At 36.6% G+C, this 27,904-nt stretch overlaps 3 protein-coding genes across 3 annotated transcripts; 2 read left to right on the plus strand and 1 right to left on the minus strand.

Moving 5' to 3' along the window:
• Positions 1-403: 403 nt before the first annotated feature.
• Positions 404-829, minus strand: LOC114529240. The gene has a single exon (XM_028550996.1). The coding sequence runs from the start codon at positions 827-829 to the stop codon at positions 404-406; it is 426 nt and encodes a 141-aa protein (XP_028406797.1).
• A 20,420-nt stretch (positions 830-21,249) lies between these two features.
• LOC114529241 (piggyBac transposable element-derived protein 4-like) lies at positions 21,250-22,218 on the plus strand. The gene is made up of 2 exons (XM_028550998.1): positions 21,250-21,469; positions 21,515-22,218. Exons 1-2 carry the CDS (start codon positions 21,250-21,252, stop codon positions 22,216-22,218), a joined length of 924 nt encoding a protein of 307 aa, XP_028406799.1.
• Positions 22,219-23,750: 1,532 nt separating this feature from the next.
• Positions 23,751-24,900, plus strand: LOC114529242 (t-SNARE domain-containing protein 1-like). Its single transcript, XM_028550999.1, has 3 exons — positions 23,751-24,141; positions 24,573-24,650; positions 24,803-24,900. The coding sequence occupies exons 1-3, from the start codon at positions 23,751-23,753 to the stop codon at positions 24,898-24,900; spliced, it is 567 nt and encodes a 188-aa protein (XP_028406800.1).
• Positions 24,901-27,904: the final 3,004 nt, after the last annotated feature.

Here is a 27,904-nt window from a genome sequence, read left to right on the forward strand (position 1 = left end):
ATTTTACCTTATTGCTATTGAATGTCCACATTTTTCACAACCCCCTCGATGTAAGAATATTCAGAACCTCGGAAATGCAGTATGTTTCCCAGATTAGACACCCCCCGTGACCCCCCGGAATGCCGACAGTTTTCACCTTCAAAACAACAACAACAACAACAACAATGATAATAATAACGATTTATTCAACAGTTCCATTCATATGGCTCTTCCCTGTTAGAATACTAATTAAATACTATATTAACAACAACAATAACAACAACAACAATAAGAACGATTTATTCAACAGTTCCATTCATATGGCTCTTCCCTGTTAAAATTCTAATTAAATACTATATTCTATAACTATGTACAATAACATTAAAATACTAAATTGAATAGAGTTAATGTTCAGATTCAAACACTAGTTTTGGCATGCTCTTTCGAATAGAAGTTCTTTAGGTAATTTTAAAAATACTTTGTAGTTAGTACAATTCCTGATGTTCTCAGGTAAGGAATTAAAAAGTTTTGCAGCGCTATGTTGAAACGTTCCAGTTTCTTTTGGCACAACTAATTGAACTGCATTAGTTGAACGCAGTTCTCGAACGCAAGTTTGTCGTTCTAGTTTTAAATACTCTGGCCACTCTGGGAAGTACATGGCTTTGAAACTCGATTTCAAGATGTTGAGTTCTCTTCTTTTGTTGACTGGAAGCCATCCAACTTCCAGGATATCCTTTTGATCTTTAACATATCGACCCAAGACAAAACTAGCAGTTGCAAATTGAACTTTCTGTAAGCGCCTTGATAAAAACTGTGGAAGTGGATAGAATACGCCATCAGCATAATCCATATTGAATAATACCAGCGTTTCAGCAACTGCTTTCTAAGGTAATATGAAGCTAGATGTTTAAGTTTCCTTAATATTTGCAAGGTGCCATAACAGGTGGATGTTATGTGACGGATATGGTTGTCCCATTTTAGGTGTTCGCTGAAATGAACACCAAGCAACTTGCATGACTTTATGCGCTCTAGTTTGTGTTCGTTGATGAATATTCTAGGTTCATATTTTTCCAATTGGTGAACTCTTGACATTTGCTGAGTTGAGAAAAGCATTGCTTTCGTCTTCTTATGGTTAAGGCAAGGCTACTATTATTTTACCAGTCGTTGAGTTTTTTCATTGAATTAGATATGGTTTCTCTGCATCTATGAATATCTTTGACCTTGGCATGCTCATAGATTGTTGTGTCGTTGGTGTATTGATGGCTTTTGGCGTCGATAATTTCTTGAAGATCAGCAACATATATATTAAATAGAACCGGCCCCAATATTGATCCTTGTGGTACGCCGAAATTAACATTTGTTGTATTTGATCTAATACCATCAATCTGAACATACTGTTTACGTTGTGAGACATAATTTAGTGTCCATGTGAGGAAATCCTTGCATAAGCCCAGTTTGCTCATTTTCGAGATGAGATTTTTGAAACCGGATCTCAATGAAAGCTTTCAAGAAATCAGCGAAGATCATCATCATGATTTCTCCACGACTCATTGCTTTCCTGATATCATCTCGTATGGCTTGCATGACAGTTGTGGTGGATTGGCCCTTTCGATACGCAGAGATGGTGCTACTCAGCAATTTGCCACCATCGATGAATTTGGAAAGCTGGCGAAAGATTAGGTGTTCATATACTTTTGACAGTACTGGCAAGATTGATATAGGCCGCAAGTCATGCAAATATGCGCAATCTTCCACGCAGACGGAAAGCTTCGGTTCGCGATACAGGTGTTAATGATATCGGTTAATGGAGAACCCAAATATTGGGCCACAATTTTGATCATTTTTGCTGGAATGTGATCTGGTCCTGTGGAACAGTCTCTTCGTAAACAACGTATTTCATTTACAACTTTGCCCAGTGTGACAGAATTTATATGGAAGCCATTATCGTGATCTGGAGGAAGCGAATCAAACATGTTTCTTATACTGTCGTAGCTGTTGTTATCATTGACGTTAGTACTAATTGTACGTTCAGCCGTTGAAGTAAAATGAGAATTAAGTTTGTCAGGATGAATGGTAATCCTACGCGGCTCTGGATGCAAGATACAATGTATTACTTTCCATACTTCCTTTGGTTTCTTAGATGAAAGCATTTTTTGCGTGAATTTCTTTTTAGTAGTTTTAATTAAGGCTTTGAGGCGGTTGCGAGCTGAACGAAATAGTTCCCACGCTTGGGCATCCTTACTTCTTCGAGCACTGGCTTGGAGAATGTTTCTTTGCTCCTGTAGATCTTGATGGTAGGTTCTTTGAGCCATGGTGCTGGGGGTCTTGTGATCTTGGTTCGTCTTAGAGGTGCGTGTCTTTCAATACATTCTACAATTAAGGAATTTAATTCATATATATATAAATCATATCGCCCTACAGAAGAAAAAAATCCACATACAATAAAGGTGACTAGACAGAGTGCATTAACAACTTTAGATTTGACAAAACTTGGAGTTTCCAACAGTCAATTCTGTAACTCCAGTTGGTTTAACACCTATCACTGTCTAGTACAATTTGAAGATTGAAATAGTGTACAGTAAAAGTCAAGAGGTTTTTCACAACACAATTTGTGGAACAATTTGAGGCAAAGGCAGTATTACAACATTACAATTAATACAGCTGTGAATATTGAAGAAGAATGATATACATGCAGCAAGTCCATCAACTTAAAATGGAAAGAATCATGTAACAGACCTTGACATGTAATATATACCACTTAAGCCATTTGTGTCCTTGGTGGTAGCCTGGTGGCAAATTGGACAGAAAAGTGGATGAGTAAGAGGACAGGCTCTTTCTAGCAATACAATAATATTTCAAATTAATATTGTAAAGCTATCAACAACCAAAATTAAACACTTAATCAATATGGTGAATTTTTGCATGCATGTTAGCTCATGTGACCCTTAATAGTTAGTAAGATTGTAAAAAGCATAAAATACTGTATTTAATTGTACATTTTACATTATATGGTACCAATTGTCTGGGAATTTATAATGTACCATGGGCATCAGCATTTTAGTCCCTAACATACAGTACAGTAATACTATAATTTCTGATGATAATTTTAGAGGCTATGCCACATGCATAAGGCTAACAGTCACATGAGTGGATACTTAGATTTTTTATGCAATACACAGGATTTGCTTTTAAAACCAACCTTCAACCCATTTGCTGGCAGTACTCTACCACTGATGAGTAAAATCGTCTGGCATTAGACAGGTTATAGTAAATACTTGATCAGGGCACATTTATTCACATTGCTAGTTAATGGGGTAATAGGAGACATTAGCAGATAGGTATGTTAACCTTTTTAATGGCAAAATCCAAAATTCTTTTTTATGATTGTGTTGAAGGATGTTCTGCTTCTCTCTCTCCATAACCTGTGAGAAACAACTTGAAATCTATTCCATTTAAAGTGGTCCTAAGTTAAAAACAGTGTTAGTTGTGATGTAATAATCGGAAAGGTCTATTGACCACAAAAAAAGATATAATACATCAATTTAAGACCAAGTTCTGGCAGCAGTGATATACTTTACCTCTTGCCCAGCTTGACTGTGATAGTGACCTTTGGTTTGGAAAACTTCAACCCCCAGTTTCGTTTCTCTGAATTTCTATTTCTCTATTTCGTTTTCAACGATTATGACCTGTTTTTGTTATGGATGCTATGTCACTTATAATCGAAGTCAGGCGATCGTTGTCATTTTTCTTGTGTTTTCCACAACAACTATTAAATTCCATAATTTATATTTCAAGCTTCATAATGTTTTATATTTAAAAAACCACAAAACGATGCTTTCACAAGGTTCTTTGGAGCTCTCCTTAAAATAAGCTCAAAATTGCACGCCTCGGCGCCTGAGTTAATCGCCCGGTTATGTAACCTGGCCTTATTTGAATGAGGCTCTGAAATTGACTGAATTTGCGCTTCGATTACAATTAGTATATACACTCAATTTGAAGAAGACACTGGGGTTGATTTAGACAATACAAAAACCATATTTTACAAACTTTATATTGTATCAGGGGGGGATTAGGGATGCTGTAAAGGGCAGGTGATTAAAATAAGAGCAACATGTATTATGATAAAACTCTGAGGTTATTGCAGGTATGACATTTTTTTCACAGTTTTTACTCATACACTTGTGATTGGATTAAGGTGGCTCGATACACTTTTCATGCAAAAGACGAATAACGTAAAATTTTGTTTTTTCTGCCGATTAGAGAACCACACCACCTCCATAACAAAAGTTGAATATCGACCTAATTAAATATATATATTAATATGCTAGTTTGCCCCGTTGCTATGGGAACAATACGCACGCAAACATCGGGAAATTTGGGAAATATGAGCGTTTATCTCAAAAATGAGGTCGGTGACCCCCATTTTTTATTTTGTTTATTGTTTGTATATACTCTAAGGAATCTTGTGTGAAAGTTAGAAAAAAATCTAACATGCCAAATTTCCGAAATTAAAAAGTAACTTTAAAAAAATGCTCATGTTAGATTTTTTTTTAATTACGCTATTTTACTATGGGTACATATATCTATTTGTATGCAAATTTTCAGGGTACCTTACCGAACTCGTTTCCGCAATATTTAAGCCCACATTCCCCGCGGTCAACGTTTTGCGACCTTTGCAAGATCAATGAAATGACATGCGTGTACATGTGTTCGCAGGCACAATTTTCACGCGACACAAGAAAACACGCAATCGAAAGGAAACAGAAGGAATTTCTTACCGTTGGTCGAATATTGATTTTTGGACGAATTTTTGTTATTGATCGGCTACTTTTGCTCCAACGTTTTTTTGAAAATATCTTAAAATGTTTTTGAGAATCCTTTTGCGGTTTGTTACCCTTGGTTTCTTGTGACGAGATCGCGAACACTTCGGCTGTTGCTGACAATAATGCACGCTGGATAGTATTCCGACAACGCCAGCATCGCCGAATTTTTGGTACAAACAACAAAGATCTTTGTAAGATAAACCGGAACTAGCAATTTTGAGAGCCATACTGTGTGTTATGGGACTTTTTTTAGCATTTGGATTGTACAGATTTCCTACAAACGACTGAAAGATCTTGAGCCTTTTGTCAAGATAATCCAAGTCGACTCTCGCTTCTTGTGCTGTTGTTATCTGACTGCCGTTAAATATCGTTTGGACGTCGATTGCTAGTTCTGAACTGAACAGAATCTTTTTTAAAGCTTTAACGTCTTCTAATGCGTCATGGGCGTCGAATTTCTCCTTAAACAGGCACTGGTAAACGCTACTTATGTTTGCACGGCAGTAGTCTCCGTTGGATAACTTCAATGGGGCATGTTGGCATTGCACTAAAGATTTAATCAGTGGCAAACTGTCACCAAAATGGACATTCATCCGTTCAAGCTGCTCGTCGTATGATTTTCCGGTACAACATAGAAGTATTGGAACATCAAAGACAGCTGCATTGTGGCCAATGAGGACTGGTACAGATTTGGTACTACTGGAATTCATGCAACAATCTTGTATAAATTTGTTGAAAGAAGGTAAGGCATTCTTTAGTGACACTGCTTTAACAGGAAGTGAGTTTTTACATAAAAATCTTGTTCCTTTTATAGTTTCAACCGTAAGCTTATTGACTCTTGATGCATCAGAACTAATATTTCCATTAGGTATAATGTATGAAGAGTATGTTGCACCAGTTTGAGCAATTGCTGATAGTTGACATATTTCTGCATTTCTGCCTGTGCCAGAAGTTTCTAAGTCAAAAAGTATAAACTGATATGATTCTGTTGGGTTGTATTTTTTGTGTGTTATGTCTGGCCTTTCAATGCAATGAGGAATTAGCTTTTCATTTTCTTCACACTGTTTTTTTTGTAATGTTTGGGATTTTAACATCAGTGCTTGATTGGTTTACAGGAGCTGGTGTAAGTTCTGATGAGAGATTGAGACCAATACCAGTTTCATATGTTTTACCTTCTATACTTTCTTGTTTTGCATTTTTTGAAATCCGTTCATTTTGGAGGAAGTGTCTCCTTACTTTGCATGTTTTTTTTGACTTGCGTTTATTATCTTTCTCTCTTTTTTTGTCCAGTCTTGTGTTATGTGATGTACAGAAATGTCCTGGCTCAATTCCAAGATGACTTATTGTGCTGTTGATGTACCCATAGCCAATGTTCTTCTGTGCTACAGCACAAGCAACCCGAAAGTCGCTGCTGTCACTTCCACCATAGAACCTTATTTTTGGATTCTTGCTTCCCACAATGCTATTGATGGCCTCATTTCTTTGCGAATTTGCAAAGGGTACAGGTTTTTTGACCACTGTGTCAGTATGTTGATGAGTCCTTTTTGTAGCCGCACCATGATTTATCACATTTTTCATGTTCCCCAAATGCATGTGGTACTATACATTTAAGTCCATTTTGTAAACTTTCAACATCCTGGTCTTGTGCTATACAATATGTAAAACATTTCCCCAGATAGTTAATTACTTTCTGACTTAAAGGAGATGAACTTGAAAATTTACACCGGCTAGATAGATTATATAATTTTGTTGTCAATGACCGCTTTGCATGGACAATGTCTGACTATTTATCTACTCTGTATGGCACATTCTGATGCAAATGGCTAAGTGTTGTACTGTCATCATCACCAACATAAGTACTAAATTTTACTTTTTGCTTTGGAGCAACATTCCAAAGTTCACAAGCCACATCAGATTCCATGGCCTTTGATGAACCAGAATGGTTCTTTCTGCAGTCATGCTCCTGGGGACTTTTACCATTTTTTTAGGCATTCTTACATATCCTGCAATACTTGCACCGTGTTGAATATGCTAGAACCTTTCCAGTCTCTAGTCCTATAGCCAAGCCTTGTCCTGTAAGCAAGTTGTGCCCTTTTCCCCTCTTTTGCCAGCCCATATCATAAGATACTGGTATTCCAACTAGTCCATTATCATCAGGCTTTGCTCCAGCTGATATAGCAGTATCCCTCTCAATTTCCATGTTTACATTACAGCTTTCTTGGGTGATATGTTGAACTGCTTTACCTGCTTCTCGTTCCCTTGCCTTGAATGTGGAATTGTTCATGGTTGGGATGTTCAAAGTTGAAAGGAGATTGTTCAAATGCGTATTACCTACACCAGTATGAAGACAACCTAGTGCTGCTTGGGTATTTATATTATACGATGGTTTTCCACGTTTGCCTGATTGATGAGTTTGTGAAGTTTCAAGATAGTTGATGGTACCACAGATATGACACTTGATATCAAACACACTTGCAAGGCCAAAAGTGTTCTCCTTAACAATGTTGCTAAGTGACAATGGTCCTATAACTATAATTATTTAATAGTTTTAAAAAAATTTTGTATAAGGTAGTACAAATTATACAAAGATTGTACAAATTATTTGCAACTTCATGTGCTTGATGATTTCTGCTCACTTCCAAGGAAGTTGTTATTAAAACTGATCAAATCATTTGATACATGCAAACAGTGAATTGATACAGTATTTTCAGCTATTGCTATGACTGTAATTTGAGCAAATTTAAAATGATTTCAACAACAAACCTTTAAGGCAGTGGCTGCAGTTTGAAAGACTTTTTTGTAGAAGTTGCAGGTCAAAAATACGAGAATCATATTGAGTATTGCAAGTATTTTCAAGCTTTTGTTTCTGTAATTTTAAAAGTATAGTACATACTTTAGTATTTATTTTGAATGATTTACAGTCAAATGTATTTTTTACATTTTTTTAATCAAGATATTTTTATCAGTGGAAATTAAAATTATTTTACTTACACATTTCTTCCGTGTCACAGATGCTTCGGGCGCAGTGCTACCATTTTCGGTTGGTTCGTCCAAAAACTCAAGCTTTCTTTTTGCCAATCGTACGCGATCCATTAGCTTCAAAGTTGACCCCAAATTTCTCCTTGTAAACTTGCCGCTTCTATTCCGTTTGTTTGAACTTTTTTCTGAAATATCACCCTCATCATTTTCTCTAGCTTTCAACTTCGTGAATGCCAAAGCTAAGACAGGAACTGTTAGAAATCCCAACAATGAAAAACCTCCCTGTTTTATATCGCGATTGTTTTCGCCAACCTTGTTTACTGAGGAAAATTGGTGTACTGATTCACTAAAAAGCTCCTGAAGAGCTGATAAACCTTTCGTTCTTGTAGAATTAAGTATCAACAAAAAACTTCGATTATATTTAATATTACAAAGAGAATAAAAACTGACAGGAAGAGGACGGAAAGCCGTATGAAGGATTTCATTTTGTTTATTTTTGTTTTTTAAATTTCCCGCGAGCCATTGGCAATTAAAACACGCGTGCGACAAAGTTCCCGCAAAAAACACGTAGCATGTCCCGCGCGATCGCACTACTCTAGAACCCAGGACTTCCTATAATAAAAGTGTATCGAGCCACCTTAATGGCTCATTTTTTCATTGGACACTTAATGTTGTCATGACAACAACTTAAGGAACCTTGTAACTCTTTTCCAAAGATTTCCAAAAAATTCAATAATTTAAGCATAAATCAATAATCAAACCGGAAAATTTCAGTCCAATCCACTAAAAATTCTCTGAGTTTTAGCATTTTAAAGATTAAAACATGCAGAAATATTGACTTATGTGAAATTGAAGGTAAAGTTGGACAAAAACATGTTTGTATTATTAATTACCATTATAGGAACACCAGTTTTAGATGTTCTTTTCGGTCTTTTGGCTGGTTTCGGCCCTGGCAAAGCTTGTTTGTTAAATGCTCCACTAGCATAGGATGGACCTCCTTCCTTCTCACGATCTTCTTCTCAGACAAGCTTTGCTTGCCTTATAGCCACTCTTCTCTTTATCCAACTGATTTGCGTTACTTAATAAGAAAATAAAATGATTCTAACACACAAAATGACTATTACACACAAATATCGCTAGAAACACAACTGCTTTGGGGGTAAACAAATATCAATAACAATGTGAGGAAGTGTGATGAATTTTGTTGGGCTTCCAACCCCCCTGACAATACAGTTGTTCCCAGGTCATTTCTGACAATATCTTGAACACGCCAGGGTAAAACGTATCGAATATTCACAATTTTAATGTGGTTTGGGAGCTTTTTTGAGCTGAATATTTTCCGTAACCATGGAAACATGCTTTAAAAATTATCAAATTATACAATACTCTTCAGAAAAAGTAAGATATCTCAAGAACTATGGGGAATTTTAACATTCTGTAAAAAGGATAGGAATGTAAAAAGAGCACAATTTCCAACATTGCTAAATTTGATCTAGATTTACAACTCGGTACTCATATTAAAATTATATATTTACAAATAATGCCAAATATATATTTCTTTACAGGCTATTTTACATATTTTACAGTCTAAGTTTGAAGAAAAGGGAAGAATTAATCAATAAAGTAAAGAAATTACGCCCAGAGGTATAGAAAGGAAAAAAAAGAGAAGTCCATATACCATACAAAGCATTCACTTATGAAGCCCTCAATTAAAATGTTATTTATCTGCACTCCATGTGAAATTATGAATCGATAATCTTGCATGTTAGGAGCTTAGTTCCATGTATGTTTATTACAAATTGAACTGAGAGTATTATGTTTTTATTTATTTGCTTTTAAAGGAGATTTTGAAGATGATGATGGAAATGATGATCATCCATAAAAAGGGATTGATCCAGTTTTAGGCAATAACAAAAGCCAAGAAAAAATTTTAAGCCTGGAAGAGACATCCCTAAATGAAGAAAACACATCAAACCAGGAAAAACCATTGAATCAGGAAAAGCCATCAATTTTATTCTGAAAGAAAAGAAAGAGCAATGTGGAGAAAAGCTTAGAGGTGGTATTTGAAAAATTTAAAGGCACCAACAACTGAATTCGAAAGGTCTTTTTATTACAAATTCAATATGTTTGATTGGTATTTTGACGATATTTAATCCACAATGTCTATTTTGGGTTTTAGATATCAAAAACTTGAAGAGGGTAGAATTAAAAGAGAGCGCATGAGCTTAATATGTTACATATGATGTTGTCTGCTACCATAACTGGTTACCAACGATATAATTATCCAGTTGGCTACAGTCCTTAATTCAGCCCACAACAATATCCAAGTGACAGCGGCAATCATACTGGTTTTGATGAAATGAGACACCTACATAATAATATTCGCACTTTTTTGAAATTTTAGTAACAGTGAAATGCTAAACTGCTAAAACGAAAATGAGACAGATACATAATAATGTCCGCACTTTTTTAAAATTGTAGTAACTGTGAAATGCTAAACTGCTAAAACAAAAACCGTTTATACTGTTTGGTTACATTTGTTTTCTGTACATAGTTGAACATATCGTAAAATTTCAGTTAATGATTATGAAATTTATAAACAAGACTCATAATGCATGTATAAAAGAAACCTTAAAAAGAGCCCTATGCTAGGAAAGCTGGCCAAAAAAAAGGACAACTATTGTTAAAGTGTTTCAAAACCAAGAACAAAACAAGAAACTCAAAACACAAGGTGGAAATATATGGAAAATAACTCAAAAGGCAAATCTGAAATGCGTAGTTGAATTTATGGGAAAGAATGCATATTTACTCACACATATAGTCAGAAAATGCAACACCCACATTGGGTAGATGCAGAGAAACAGATTCTCAGTAAAATTAATCCATTTTCTCCATTCTTGTGCTCTCAAAATATTGAAAGACACAAAAATCTGATGGTTTTGAGAATGTCACTCCTGGTTAAAAACAATGATTCAAACAAGGAGAAATATTTGGCCGCACAAGTTCAAAGACTGAAACTGATGTACTATAGCCGCTGAGCTATATTCTAATTCCTGGAGGACTTGCCTAATGTTTTTGGCTAAAAAAATGAAGCAAGAAACATGGCGGATTTTTTGTGCTGAAGCCAGTTGTAACTGTCTCTACTCATGCCAGACTCCGCACTCAAATGTAAATGCCCTTTAATTTAGTTTTGTTTTATTTGTCGAACACTATTGAACATTATATTGGTTACGTTTGCGATAATTTACATATCATGGCCAGAAATTTGCAACAATTCTTCGTCAGCAGTTAACCGCAATAAATTTGAAAATGGAGGCAACCAAGCGTCAGGTTACGCGGGTTGACTACGTGCAATTAGACAACTTTAGCTCTGTTGTTTTGTGTGACAATTTGCCCCGAAAGAAGAAGGGAAAGACTTACGAGGTGGAAAGAATAGTTGGCAGAAAGAAAGAAAAACACGTAAGTATTAAACCAAACTAGCCCGAACTAGCAAAACAAACTATTAACAAAGCCTGAATTCGTACACTACAACTATAGGCTATACAGAACAACTATAAACTATACAAAATACAAATTTAAATAATACAATCTCAGAATTTCTACTTACAATTTGGCCTGCTGTATGTACTGAAGGTTATATATTTCAATTCATTAAATAATAAGTATTAATATTCATTTTTTGTAAGCTTACGTTCTTATTGGTCGATTTGTACCACGTGAGTGAATTCTGATTGGTTGATTGGTTGTTTTGATTGGTCGATTTGTACCACTCGTTCACAAACAAGGAACTTGAACTCCATCCTTGTTTGTGAACTCGTGCATGTAAAACCCGATAATGCACTCACAGAGTGCTTTAATCCTTAAATATACCAGTCCCTGATTATTATTGTTGATCTTATTATATTAAGACTATTCATATCTTATTAAGTGGGCTGGATGGCCTCTACATGCGTGTACTTGGGGAGCCTTCTGGTCATTTACCTGAGAGCTTATTAAGGTAAATATAACACTGACACCAGCTCTTCATCCTTGATTAGTAAAATTGTCTAGTGTTAGAATGAAATGAGATACTCTGGCATTAGTCATTAGACAGGGTAAAATACTAAAGTAAGGAGCATCTGGGTGCATTTCAACTTAATGGATAAACTACACACATTAGCATATGCAGACAGGCAACTTAACCAATTACCAATGCCTTCCCCTTGACAAGTAAAATTGTCTGGCATTAGACATAGTAAAATACTCAGGCATTCAACAGAGTAAAATGCTATAAGTAGGGTGCATCATGAGCTGCAATGTGACTAAATAGATTAACCCATCACGCTTTAAAAGTAAAATTATCTGAGTAAATACCAAAGAAGGTTGCATTGATGCATTGTGCAACTCAACTCAACATGCTTCTGAAAAATCTACTTCTCATGATATATATGAACTAATTTATTCTGTTATATTTTTTTGAACAGGTTATGACCTGTCAGGTGATGTGGAAACTAATCCTGGACCCGGTGTCCCATATGGTCAGACATACATCAAACGCAATCGTTCAATGAAATCATCAATGAAATGTGGTCTTATAAACGTTAGATCTGTGTGTAATAAACTGGACAGCTTTCACCAACTCGTGCTCTCCAAAAACTTTGATGTTTTTGCGATAACGGAAACATGGCTTGGTCCACACATTCGGGACAGTGAACTTTCGGCAGATCTCTCGTACACGTGCTACCGTAATGATAGGCATGACGGGCGAAGAGCCGGTGGGGTTCTTCTAATGGTTAAAAATAGCCTCATATCGTGTCGTCGTTTGGATCTTGAAGTTGAACTTGAAATGATAGTGGTTGAGATTGAGCTGGCAGATGCGCCAAATGTTATTTTTGCGACATTTTACAGACCTCCGGAATGTTCATTAAATTTCGTCAGTGGGTTTTCATCCTTTCTCCAGAAAGTGGACATTCTACATTCCAACAAGAAGATCGTAATTCTTGGTGATTTTAACTTTCCAACTATCAACTGGTCGTCGCTTTGTTTCACGTCGTCTACGAGTGATGAATCTCTATTTTGCGAAACTCTCTATGACTATTTTCTGACACAAGTTGTCGCTAGTCCAACAAGACCATCAAGTGCTGGTTCTTCTGATGGAAACATACTGGATTTAATTATTACTAACTTCCCAGAACATGTCATAAACCTTGATATTTTACCTCCTAATGAGACGCAGTTCCGTACAGATCATTCCTTGTTGGTGTTTGACTTCACTGTGAAACCACAACTTCTTGCAAAAACATCCTGCATGGTGTACAGCTACAAGAACGCTGACTTCTTGGCTCTTAGGGACACACTGCGGAACACAACCTTTGATGATCCCGTGGATGGCGTCAGTGGCATTGACCTTGCTTGGCAACGTTGGTATGACCTGTTTACGTCAGCGGTCGATCGGCACGTTCCGAAAAGAAAAATCCGTGGTGGTAGTCCTCCGTGGATTGATGGTGAAGTCATGCATCTACTCCGCCAAAAGAAGACAGCCAGAAGGAAGGCCTTATCTCGTGGTAAGGACAGCTCATGTTGGGAAAAGTTTCGTCATCTTCGCCATTGGGGTTAAGTCAACCATCAGGAAGAAACACAGTTTCTACATCCAGTCTCTACAAACTTCTCTTAAAGATAACCCGAAGCGTTTTTGGTCCTATTTAAAATCCCGCACAAGATCTGGCTCTATTCTGAACATTGTGAAACTCGATGAACATTACTACCGCAACCCGAAAGAGAAATCGGAGGCATTCAATGATTATTTCTTCTCTTCATTCACCTCCACAAATTCTGATGAACTGTTTCTTCCTGATGTTGATGTAGGTCCTGACTCTTCTTCTACTGGACTAGTACTGGATACAATTGTTCTCACCAGCGAGGAAGTCGCCACCATACTCCACAAGCTTGACACCAACAAAGCTCATGGTCCTAATGGTATTCCTGCCAGGTTACTCAAGGAGTGTGCTGATGAAATTGCTCCCTCGCTGTGTTCTCTTTTCAACTTGTCTCTTCAAACTGGCTACTTACCCTTGCAATGGAAACTTGCCCACGTTGTTCCCGTGCATAAGAAAGGTAGCAAAGAGATGATCTTCAACTATCGTCCTATATCTCTCTTGTGCATCGTCTCCAAAGTGCTGGAACGTTGTGTTTTCTCGAGGCTGATCGCTCACTTGGCTCCACAACTGCACAATGCTCAGCATGGCTTCCTCAGTGGTCGGTCAACAGTTACTCAACTTCTTTTAACAACACTTCTTTCACGAACTTGGTTGTGCTCTTGATAAAGGTCTGCAGACTGACGTTATTTATCTTGATTTCAGCAAAGCCTTTGATAGCGTTAATCATGTTCTCCTCGTCCATAAACTAAAATCGTATGGTGTTGACGGAAGTGTTCTCAGTTGGTTCTCAAGCTATCTATCCAATCGAGTACAGAGAACCGTTGTGGATGGACATATTTCCTCTCCTCTTCCCGTACTCTCTGGCGTACCACAAGGTTCCATCTTGCGTCCGTTATTGTTCATGATCTTCGTAAACGATCTTCCTTCTGCCGCCGTTGACGACTCTTCTCTCTACCTCTACGCTGACGATACGAAGTGCTCAAAAACTATTCGTGACACCTTGGATGCCAACTCTCTTCAAGCAGCACTTGATATTCTGTTTCAATGGAGTCAACAGTGGCATTTGAGATTTAACCAACAGAAATGTGAATCACTCACCATCTCCAGAAAGAGAACCCCGGTGTGCTTTGGGTATGGTAGCCATGCTATAACATCCACCACGAGCCAAAAAGACCTCGGTGTCCTGGTGACATCCGACCTCAAATGGAGTCAGCATACATCAGCTGCAGTGGGTAAATCGTGCAGGATGCTTGGCCTGTTGAAGCGGCACACCAAGTCATTTAGTGAGCAGTCTAAGCGATTGCTTTACCTGACTCTTGTGCGTCCCCATGTTGACTACGCGAGCGAAGTTTGGTCTGGGCAGAGCATCCGCCAAATGAAGGACATCGAGGGAGTTCAGCGGCGGGCTACATCTTATATTCTTGGCACGCCCAGGTTCTCTGTTCCATATCAAGAACGTTTAACCCGGACAAATCTGCTTCCTCTCTCCTACTGACATGAAATCAAGGACTTACTATTTCTACGTGGATGTGTTTATGGAAAATATGTCATTGATTTACCAAACTATCTGCCAACACTACCACCTAACAACCTCAGAAACTCATGCTCTTTAAATCTGCAAGTTCCAAAATCTCGGACTAAATGCTTTCAAACTAGCTACTTTGTTCGCGCTTCAAGACTCTGGAACACTTTACCTACACCTCTAAAAGAAATTCCTGTATATAACACTTTTAAAGCAATCCTTAAAACTACATACACCTCCGCTCTTCGAAATATCTACGACATTGACATCAATTCAACCTGGTGATCGATATGTCTACGTTGCAACACCATCAGAAACTTCTTCCAACCGTCACTTGACTCATCTTGTTGTTAGATCATGATTAGTATTAGATCATGTCCGTCCGTTTGTCTTTCTGTCCGTCCGTCTGTCCTTCTGTCTGTTTTCGTTTTTAAATAGAGGTGGGTGGCCTTAGCTAGGGTGTTATAGCCCTGTTGTCACCTGCCTATGTATGTGTCGTTGTTATTCATGTACATGAAGTTTTGAAATAATAAATAATAAATAATAATAATAATAATGACCGTCAGCCAAAACCATCTTTAAGCAACTAGAATCAATGCTAGAGCATTTGCTTGTGGTATTCTGGACCTTTTAAAATCAAAGGCAATAAGTATGTGGATACATTAACCTTGATCTTGATTGTCGGCGATACATCACCCAAGGGAAAGGAACACCATCAGAACATAGGGGACATTATCTTTACAGTAGGAGTGATTTTGGTCGCCTTCCAATGCTACCCTCCAGACTGGTGGTATTATTTTAATCAACATGGGGAGGGGAAAAAAGTTGATTTTCCCATGAAGATCAAACCCATAATTGGTTGGTCATCAAAGAAGTATGTGTTCAATGGAAAGAAAATTGTACCAGGACAAAGGTTTCCAATTTAAAAAATAAGTGTTTACTTTGCTTGGGTACCTTGTAAAGAGAAAAATTATTGTATATAGGCTTAGTACATAACATAAATACATAATATTAACAGAATAATAATATGATAAATATTTCAGACTCTGCTTTAGATCTTAATTTAATTTTTTTGGAGTGCTTGCTTCAAAATATTCTGTAATTTCTCCAGTTTTTTTACTCGTGTTTGCACTCCTAATTCCTTAAGTTTCTCCTTAATTTCAACAACGGGAAGATTTTTTATATCAATGATGCTTTCGGACGTGCTCTCTGGTATTTCAGCATTTGGGGCAGGTGACAGCTTTCTTCTTTTTCTTCTGCTTTCTTTAATTTCAGTCGACCAGTACTCAGCATTTGACTTGCTGTACGGTCTATGCACGCGCTCATGTTCGCCAGTTATCTGCAGTCGTTTAGTAACAAGTAGGATATATTTCGAAGCATCCCACTTGTTTGACTTGGTCAGATAAAATTTTCTCACATCATCATTATTCTTTTCCACTCCTGGATATGTATGTAAAGAAAAGTATTATAGTACAAAATTTACTGTTGTAAGTGCTTACCAGCATATGCATGTACAATTCTTACTTATACTCTGATATTACCTTGTCCCATGAAATTTTTTATGCCGTTGTGTCTCTGCATGAAGTTTGGGACGTGGTATACCAGGCAGTGCATGTAAAGAGTAACTTGCTGTTTGCCAAACCCGTTGACTTCCCCGCCAAGCGAAACAAATAGATTTACCCATACTTTAGCCTAAATGAATAAAACAATGGGACTGGATTGTCAAATAGGAACACAAATTGCAATTTAGCAATTTCAGTCTGATACAGCTTAAAAGGTATTTGTTGTTATAATATTGTCAGGAATTTTCAGTAGTTAAGCACTGTTAAAACATGTTGGAGTACTTAGTGTTGCAACTTACATGTTTCAAATAACTCATTAATTCTTTCAGGTGTGGGATCATGCTCATTCAGCATTTGATAAATCGTATTAAAGTCCTAAAATTAAAGGAGTTGGTCAGGTGTTTTACCTTTGCTGCTTGCATATTTGAAATTGATGTACATTGGAATATTTATTTTGTGTATGGATGGTTTTTTACAAATGCGGATGTGATGTGACCCTTGGAAGAGAGAAACTTCGATCAACAGTTCAATTGGTCTGGAGACTTCTACTCATTCGATGTTTACTGTCTACTCATTCGATGTTTACTGTTTTTCTTACCATTTATTTTCTTCTTATGTTAAATTCCCTCAAATTCATTTGCATTAGTTGTTCGTCTGTAGTTGATGCATCGGCAACTAAAATTTCAGGCGTTTTCAAATTGGTCCAGTTTGGAGGCAGCTTGATGCAATTATTTCCCGGACCAAAGTAGAAGTTTGTTTGGATAGCAAAATTTTGTTCATATGGAACGTATAGCCCAGTTACATAAAAAATGTGTTTACAGAAATCCGTACCACAACTTTTCAAAAAAACAGGACATTCGCATGTGTGTTCCTATACAAACTTGGCAGGTTTTATGCTGCGACGTTGATATTGTGTACGATAGAGCACCATGTATTGCATTTTCATTAACATATTTTCCTTTTAATAAATCTTTTTCTTGTTTAGCTTTCTCCAAGCGATCCTTAAAATGTTTGCTGTGTGCTGTTCTGTACCAAACAGGTCTAATTTTCATGGTCCACTCATAGCAATGGCGTTATGTCTGCCATGTGGTATGGTAAACAGCACTGCCCTTTCAGAAGGGCCAACTGTTGTTAGTTGTCCCCCCCCACAACTTGTCAGTTATGTCTTCTCTTGTTAGTTCTTCACCAAGTGTTTTCATAGGTTTTAGCTGATTTGAAGAATCGAAGGACCCGTACCAATGCATGAAACTCCATCATGAAAGCCTTATAATTGACTTCAAGCTGCACATTATCGCAAGCGTCTGCATATGCTGCATCCAGAAGAGACGTGTTCATCTTGTCTCATTTACTCCAACTTACCTAAATTCATCTTAGGACCTTTGCTTACGTGCTGGAAAGCAGGACATATACAGCCTTGTACCCAGACACTTTAATAGTAAAAAAATAATGTTGCATCCAGTTATTGTATAGAGGTCAGCTAAAAAAAAAGGCGAGCGCAAATTGGTGCTTGGGGTGGTTTCGACAAATTTAGCGCATGGCAGAAAATGAATTCAACATGTAAACAATCGAATGAGTTATACAATATAATACAATACAATATAATTATATACTATAATTACTTTAATTAGATCCAGGTTTTTACAGATACACCGGTTTTTAAAAATGTTATAGGTTGATTAATATTGGACATTTTATGTTACAATTTATATCCGATAAGTATCACGTATGGAATCAATTTACTTTTAAATTTAAGTTGTTGCCATATCGCATTGAATTCATCATCGGATTATTAAACCTGTAAACAAAGGAATATGAGTTTATCTTTTATGTCATGAACAGAAACCTCTTAGTATTTTGTAAGTGCCCTCGCTTTTCCTAATAGTAATATGTAAATACGGCATGTGATTATTCCAGTACTGTACAATATAGTCACTCCGACGGAAAATATTCAAATAAGAGTTCCTTCAGATGATTCTTCGCCAAAGCAAACGTTCATAATACTTGGCTAGCCCATCGACAGTCAATCCAGTAAAAAATTATAAATAATGAAAATAAAAACTGCAAAATACAAGCGTTTTCATTGAAGCATTTCAAAAAATATTCAAAGGAAAGAGAGTCTTTGGCTTTGCATTCCATTGTTGCCAATGGAACAACTCTCTGCAGCAGCTGTTGATACACACTAGCCGTAAGTGAAACAAAACCCTTGCATCTTCTAACCTTCCCATAGAAGAAACACACTTCCTCACTTAAGGCATTATCCTTGGTTCGATCATAGACAATCTAAAAGACAGAGACTGGAAACGATAAAAGCAGCGATGCTGGCATGCAATCCGTGATGCACCTAAATCACGTAGCAAGTATCTGTTGCCCTGACAACCTGCCCTAATTTAACCAAAATAATCACAAAGCTGTTTTATATTTTTTGCCTATTGGCATTTTTAAAATTTTTATTTACATGGAAAATTTATATTACAGTAAAAATAGATATTATTCCTCAAGGTATGTATGATTTAATATTTTTTCCCTAGTTTATAGTAATCAAATCTTAACTTAAATCGGAACCTTTATATCAAAATGGCACACGAAAAAAAATCCGCGAGAGTGTACATATGTTTTGAACCCTGAAACTTGAAAATTAAGGAATCCCTTATCGCTTATATCCAAAATTTATCGTCTTAAACGCACTGTAAGTGTATTTGGTGCATCAACATTGCTAAGCAATTTGCCAATTTGGTAAAATAAAGGCCTTTTTTATTGTTATGATTTTGCAAATATTATTTGTTGATTTTGCTCTAGTTTTGAAGTGAAAATTTCCAAGCCAACACCTGATAATGATATCAGTCTGCCTTTGTGTTCTACCAAGGAAGAAAAACAAACTGCAACGTCGGTTGTTCATGATATCAATGACCCTTCCTTTTATTTCAAAAAAGCTTTCTGATGACGATAAACTATCTTTTTTGACATCCAAGTTCCTTTTGCTCAAATGTTTTCAGTATCCTGTTACAGCAGATAGGAGGTTTAACTCGTCTTGGTTACAGGACAGACCATGGTTTCGGTATAGCATTGTAAAGGACAAAGCATTCTGCGCATACTGTATTTGCTTTGGGGGAGAGAAAAAAACTCTCCAAGAAGTTCATCTACTTTACATGTCTCTCCATTTGTGTCATGTGGATTTGGAGATTAAAAGAAAGCTGCAGAAGAAATGGTCTACTATTTTCTAAGCACCCGTCAACCTGGAACAGATATTGCAGCAAAACTTTCTAAACAAATATCTGAGCAACAAGTTCGCTCAAAAATGGGGTTATTATCTATTATTGATATGATTATCAGATTGGGAATGCAAGGAATAGCCTTAAGAGGAAATTGGATTAAGAAAAGGGGTGAGGAAAATGGCAATTTGATTTTTTTTCTGAACTGGAAATCAGAATTTGACAAATCTTTGAAGGATTATTAGCAATATTCTCCAAGGAATGCAAAATTTACATCTCCTCTCATCCAAAATGAAATCATTTCAATATGCGAGTCGATAATTTGAGAGAAAATAATTGTCAAAGTACAGACGTATTGGAGTTTATTGGCAGATGAAACAACAGATGTTTCCTCAACTGAGCAAATGAGTATATGTTATGATTTGTAAATAGAAAATTGGAAGTATGCAAAGAGTTCTTGGGCTTTGTCAAGTTAACAAAGATACACTAAATTAAATTTTGATATATAGCTTGACGTTTTTCATGCAGTTGAGATATTGCGGTTTCAATTTAAATATGCATTTTCAAAAAGTGGAAGAATTAGCTAAAAATGCCATATTAAAGTGAGTTGACAAATCCTAGTATTTTATCATAGGTACTCGTCTGTTTCAATGAAGTTTAAATAGAAGTATTTGACAGATAGATAAGGTATTTTTATTTTCTGTGTTATGACATGTTGGAAAGCATTATTTTATGTCCCATAGGCATGGGGAATAGAATGCGTTCGGTAACGTACAAATTTAAGAAACAATTTGGCATGAATTCTGTACGTTCTTTTGTTAGTATGCCTCTTTTAACGATACAACAGCGAGGTTGGGTTTGCACAGAATATGCCAGGGTTAACAATGCTCAAGAAGTCATATGACAATGGCCAATTTATTTGGGATAACATGCCTGCCCCTAGTAAACAAACCGTTATTAAAACATTTAGAAAGTTTTGGCGCATGCAGTATCTTTGTGGTCATGAGTAAATGCGGTGATTGGCCTTGGCCTTCCCACTCTCCTGATCTCACAGTGTGTGATTTCTTCCTTTGGGGGTATCTAAAGCACAAGATTTGAAATGTGCCTATGTTACTGAATGTCACAACATCAACCATGAAATAATCCATCGTTCATTTGACACCATGGTAATGCAAGCAAGACGTTGCATCAATGCTGGAAGGCATGCTTTTCAAAATGAATAGACGTTGAATTGTACGGTACAAAATGAATGGATAGTACTTTGTTGTTGTGTGCCTAATTAACCCATTAAGTGGCATTGCGCCCCCATGCGCCCTGGAATTGGCAAGTGGGTAAGTGGCATTGCGCCCTCATATGCCCTGAGCGACGCTGTATTTCTATTGGTCAAATATGAAAAACATGCATTGTTTGTTGCCTAGCAACTGATACCTTTAAAATCCCCTGAATCCGCTGTTTCAAATGAGACCTTGTGCAAGCTTGTACAAGTAGTATTGTCCAAGTTACGAGTGTTTTAAACTGTGCTTTTGCGAAAAAAATTGAAATATGGCTGAAGCGCTTCGTATGTTCGATAGTAGCGAAGAAGAAGAAGATTTTGAGGGCTTTTTGATCGACGAAACGGTTGAAGAGAAACAGCCAATCGCAGCGGGAACATTGGCGATTACGTGGCGAGAAATAGCGGGCGAGTCAGACGAAGAAGATTTTTTCGGTTTTTCGGACATCCAAGTAGAAGAGATTGAAAGCGAGAGCGATAGCGAGAGTGATAGTGAGATAAGTAGCGACGATTTTATTGATATTTTTTAATGGAAAGATAGTTTAAGTACTGTAAATGTTGAAGACTTCACTGCCGACTTTGGTCCTTGTCATGGGTTGGGTCAAGATGCTACCCCTGAAGACTTTTTCGACTTGTTTTTCGGCGGTGAATTTCTTGACCATGTTGTGCATGCTATTATTTCCTATGCTTGTTCAAAAGGTGACCAAAATTTTTCGACCGACTGCGATGAGATGTCTGCATTTTTTGGATTGAACATTTTAATAGGCATCAACCGCCTACCCAGAATCAGTCTCTACCGGGATTCAGATATATTTTTGGGAAATCCTGGCTTCAAAACTACAATCCCTTTGAGACGGTTTTGGATTTTGAAAAAATATTTTCACATTTCGGACCCGCGGCAAGAAAACGCAACCGATAAACTTACAAAAATTCGGCCCCTGATTTCAAAGCTCGAAAACGCTTTTCAAAATGCTTATGTACCAGGAAAAAATATTTCAATTGACGAAGGTTTGGTGAAATTCAATGGTCGTTTACCTTTCAAGCAATATATGCCTAAAAAGCCAAACAAATTCGGTATTAAAGTTTGGATGTTAGATGATTCGGATACCTACTATGTGCCGCGTTTTCAAGTTTACTTAGGTAAACAACAAAATGACAACGAAAATGATGCGGAAAAGGCGCAAGGTCTCGGTTTCAAAGTCGTTGATTTTCTGGGAAAACCCTACTTTAATGATTACTGACATTTCTTTTTCGATAATTATTTTTCTTCGATCTCCCTGCTTCAGCATTTGTTGGAAAACAAAACTTACGCATGCTCGACTTTGCGCCACAACAGGAAGAACTTTCCTGTCGATTTTAAAAACATAAAACTCAAGCGAGGTGAAATTAGAACTAGGCAAAATGGTAATTTGGTTTGTTTGGTTTGGCAAGATAAGCGCTTAGTCAACCAATGTCGATCCCGAGCCCCAAGTTTTCAGCCCTTTGGATGAGCGCACTGGAAAAACAAAAGCCGTGCCGGAAGAAGAACGCAAAAAACCCGCCGTCATATCTGTTTACAATAAGTATATGAACGGCGTAGACGTAAACGACCAATATAGGAGCTACTACCCTGTCGGATCTCCATCAAAAAAATGGTGGAAGTATTTGACTTGGTTTTTCGTTAATATTTCAATCGTAAACGCGTATATTCTCCAAAATTTGCAGACTGATCGACGCAATCGGTTGAAACACTTAGAGTTTCGGCTTGCCCTGGCAAGGCAACTTATTTCGACCTATAACGGCTACAAGAGAATTTCTAGCGGTCCGACTAGCCGTAAAAAAGAAACTCCTGTGGGTCAAAATGTCAAAAGCCATAGTTTAGTGAAGTCTTCAGAGCGAAAACGAGCGTGTGTGATGTGTGCGAAAGTTGGAAGAAAGTGTGCATCGGGTAGAGCTTTTGAGAGCGTTTATAAATGTGCTCAATGTAATGTAAACCTTTGTAGATTAAGAGCTTGTTTTAATGAATGGCATGAATAAATTTAGTCTAATTTATAGACAAAATCTTCTATGGTTTTTATCTTGTTTTAAAAAAATAAATAGTTTATATAAAAAACAAAAAACTGGCCTTTTGCCAGGCAGTTGCCGAAAAAAGAAGCCCTGAAATGCAGTTCTTCTGACAGCCGCGTTATAGCACGCTAGTAAAATCTCAGTGTTTTTCCCTCAGAGGCTTACTTATTTTACTCAAATTTATATTATATCAATGATGAATTTTCTGTTAATATAATGAGCTCAAAATCAGTGTTAGACAACCTATATTTATAGGTCAATTTTGGCTATAAATATTTTTTTCTTTGGTGCAAAAAACTATGCCTCAGAAGTCACAAAATAATTTGAAGCAAGTCAAAAATCAACTCTTGAAAACTTTTTTTTGAGTGTTTAGCAATGCAAAATCTTTTATATTTAAAATCCAAGCTTTAGAAGTATTTTGAAATATAAAACTCAAAACAAAAATTGTTGAAACATCAAAATTTTAGGGAAATCTGGCTTTTGAATATTCATTACCCAAAAATAGCCCAAAAAAGTTTTAAAAATCAGGGGCGGGTTGTTCGAAAGGCGTTTAACTTAAACGGCGTTTAACCACTATCCAGCGTATAAATTTATTATCCAGCGTTTAGTTAAACGCGCGATAAAATTGCGTTGCACAAAGCCCGTTTACTAGCGCGTTTAACTAACCGCTAGTTAAGATTACCTTAATCGGCGAAAACCGGTTTTTACCAGTCGTAGTCGTATCAAAATGGAGGCTAAAAAAGCAAGAAAACCTAGAAAACCAAATTTCTCCACAGCTGAGTGCAATTTAATTTTGCAATTAGCTGAGGAAAATATAGAGACTATAAGAGAAAAGTTCTCAAACACATTAACTAACCAAAAAAAACACACAGTTTGGCAGTCTATTTGTAATAAAGTGAACGCACTAGGCGTCACTTTGCGCTCGGAGACTGATGTTCGCGAGAAATGGCGAGCAATGTGTGGAGTGGCTCGGAAAGAAATGGGAAAAGACAGGCAATCGTTGGAAAAAACAGGAGGAGGAAGACCGACTGCACCGCCCACTTCAACAAGCCAAAGGATAATCGAGATTTTTGGTGATGAGCCTGGATTTTCGGGTATCCAAGGTGGTATCGAGTCAGGTAAGTGTCAAATTGCTCATGCGCCTTGCCCTTAATTATATATTCTTTCATTCACTACAAATTTCAAGTGACGAACTGCGAAGTTTTTTTCGGTTATCGTGCTGTATTTTTCTACGCTTTCGTCCTCTCGACGCAATACTTCGCACGATAAATGATAGTTTTGTTTTCGAAAGAAAAAGTATCAATGTCGCTATGACTTCATCTTTCATTGAGATAAGTACAGCTTTTGTACAGCTCTTAATATTATTATGTACCCTCGTGTTTGAGATGTGTCATGACATACATCATGATACTATTTTTATTGTCTGAAGGTCTTTAAATGTGTAATATCATTTTCTATACTCCAATATAAACATAGTATAAACATAGTAAACCACTATATTTTTTACTTATTTTCAAAACGTTGACCATTTTGTATTCTGTATTTGTAGGAACCAGTTTTAGCCCTGAGCCAGAAAGTTTCACAGTTGATAGTTTTGATAGTGTTGGTGAAGAGGCAATACTTCAAGGTGAGACAGTAGAAGTTGAAGTGGAAGTCACTAGTCTTTCTAGTGAAAGTACCACTCCCAAGTCCACAGATCATGCTGCTTTTGGGGGGCTGAGGAAAAAGAGAAAGATAACTAACCAAGATGTGCAATCAATGCATATTGATGTGCTCCAGTTGGAGAAAAGAAAGATAGAGTTAGAGGTGGAAAACCTAGAGTTAACAAAAATAAAGCTACAACTGGAGATAGAGGAACTCAAAGCAAGGGTTACTAATTTGCATTAATTTCTTACATTGCTGTCACATCAGGTCATTCAACTACCTCAAAGATAAAAAACAAACAAACAACTTTCTTAGAACTTTTTCAAACAAAGTCCCCAAATCACTACTTCTTGGTAAAGGTTATTTGCTTGGAACAATCAACTTGCTTGAAATTAATTCATCTTTGAGGTAGTTGAATAAATTCAACCTTGCTAGTATATTTTCCATAGAAATACCCAAACCCTTAGCACTCTTTAAATGGATGCACATGTGCGACAACTTAAATAAAACCTTTCCTCTGTACATTTCAAGAGTGGTGATGCCACTGTTGCTGTAGTGTGGTGCAATACATGCAAATCAAAGTCCTCACTTGATCTAAAAATTAAATTTTGATGAATTCACAACAATTTTAACATCATGCATTCATAAATAATCTAAATTATTCTAAATGCATGTACACACTTGTGTATCAGTTATTTAAATTTGTTCTAAGAATATTTACAGAACCATTTTTATGACATGCTCATTGCATGATAATTTGAATTATATTAATTTTTAATTATTGTTGTGCATGTATAAGTTATTTATATAAATAATCAATTATATTAATGAATAAATATTTAAATTTTTATCAAATACAGTTGTGTTAATGTACATATGATTAATTTTGAAATTTTATATGAATAGAATATTATAGGGATACAATTTATGTTTACACTCAATGTACAACAATTTCTAAAATGTTGAACTGCAATAAAGTTTTAAAAGTATGTATTTGGTGATTCCTCACTGCCTGTCCTGTCTCCACTCCCTCAAAAACTACATTTTCAAATGGCTCACCATTTTCAAAATTGGTTTCCTCCAGCTCATGGTTAATATGCGAGGTACGGAAGATGTGACTGTCATGGGTGGATCCAGGCCATCTGGCAACAACATTTGTAAATTTTCCTGCAAGAAAAACTATGTTAAACCCCCTTTATTTCTTCTCAATATGGTGTAAAAATTTAGTCTCTAAATGTCTTGTTATTCTCTCTTGCCCTGCCCATTACCCTGTTGCCCTTTTCACACCCTTATAACAGACCCCTATGAGGAATTTTAAGGAACTGCCCTCTCATAAACGAAAATTATAAGGAATTCATTTGAAGAATTTTTTTGTTTACATGCACTTTACAGTGTTTACATACTGCAGTGATACAGTCATTGACATTCAATATTAAAAATTTATGACTTACCTTTGTAATCACAAATGCCTTGAACATTAATACTATGGTACCTCTTGCGATTAACAAAATCCCATTCGCTGTCACTAGGAGCAATTATTCGGATGTGCGTCGCGTCAATACAACTGATCACACATGGAAAATTAGCGATCTCGTAAAAGCCTTGCTTTGTACCATCGCGCTCTTCTTGCGAACTAGGAAATCTTATGAATTGATCTATTCTCCGTGACAAAGCTACGGTAACCCGACGAATAATTCTACTCACAGTAGACTTATCTAAACCGGCGACTGTGTCCCCTGTAACTTGTTGAAAACTTCCCGAAGCTAGGAATCTAAGTGTTATCAACACTTGTCGTATTGCGGAAACAGGATGGTTACGGTTTGTTTGAGGTTGTATGTCATCTTCTACAAGACGAGTTATATATCTAATGGTTTCACTACCGAAGCGATAGCGTTGTCGTAACTCATTATCATTATAATACAATAATATGTCGTCTATTTCACGTCGGAAATTCCTATCAGCGTGTCTATTTACTCTTGGAAGCGCGTAAATATAAATGCCTGGTAATCTATACAACGCCATTTTATAAATAATTTTTATAAAATCTTAAAAACACAGCAATTTATCCGCTGTATAGCGACTTAAACGGTCTCGAGAGACCGTTTAAGTTTATACAGTGGATAGGCAAAATTTAATCGCTGGATAGCGCTAAACGGGCTACTAACAACGCGATTTTTCAAGCGTTTAAATTTTATACGGTGGATAGCGAGTTAAACGGTGGATAGCGACTTAAACGCCCTTCGAACAACCGGCCCCAGAGATGTGGAAATTGTGCTGTCTTGAAAATAATTTTTTAATGGATGTTTCCCTTATCATTTAAATAAAAATTAAACCCTATATATTAATCTAAATGTTTCCTAAATTTCAAGAGGTTTTATTAATTTGGCAATGAGTAACAGCCATTTTTGTGAAGGCAGTCATTAATTCCTAAAATCAGCCATATTGTTTGCAACTTAGTGGGGTAGAACTATTGCAACAGTCTGCAACTTAATGAGTTAAAAACAAACATTGTTATCTTATTTAGCTAATATGCCATTTTTTACAAATTTTTGCCCTTTTCAAAAGCATGTATTAAAAGTTAAACGCCGATATCTCTGGAAATACTGTATCAAAATACACATGGTATATAACAAATTTTAATTTAGACATTCACGAATCTAACGAAAGTTATTTCAGTGTAACAGGCCTCTTAGTTTTGAAGTTATACTCATTCAAACAGGTTAACTTTTTTTTGCGCCACCCGGTATACGCTTAATGGAATCTCCTCAATTCATCGTAGCTCTCATTGTAGTACAATCCATTTTTGGATTTACAGCAGAAGTCACCAAAATATTGCAAGCAAAAGAATGCAATCTTGGATAAGCATACGCAGAAGTAAAGAGGGCAAAAGAGTGTATAAGAACTGCACGAGCAGATGAAACACTGTTGAAGTTGAAATTACAAAGCCACATACTGCAAGAAATCAGCGCCATCGCGCAAATTCTGGTAACGCAAATCAAACTTGTGAAGATTATTACAGAATTAATGTCTACTATCCCTTCATCGATCGGGTTGTTCAGAAGATTGAGACAAGATTTACTTTTGAGCACAAGGGATTGTTAGCCGCCCAAGCACTTGTACCAGTCTATCTGAAGACTCTAACTGTTGGAAAATTGGATGATATAAAAGACTTCTTTGGAAAGTTTCTTACTTTTACCCAGCTAAGTGGTTTTGATACGGAAATTGTACAATGGAAAC

The sequence above is a fragment of the Dendronephthya gigantea genome, unplaced genomic scaffold (genome assembly GCF_004324835.1).
Source record: "Dendronephthya gigantea isolate DGI-Jeju-01 unplaced genomic scaffold, DenGig_1.0 000055F, whole genome shotgun sequence".
Taxonomy (NCBI): domain Eukaryota; kingdom Metazoa; phylum Cnidaria; class Anthozoa; order Malacalcyonacea; family Nephtheidae; genus Dendronephthya; species Dendronephthya gigantea.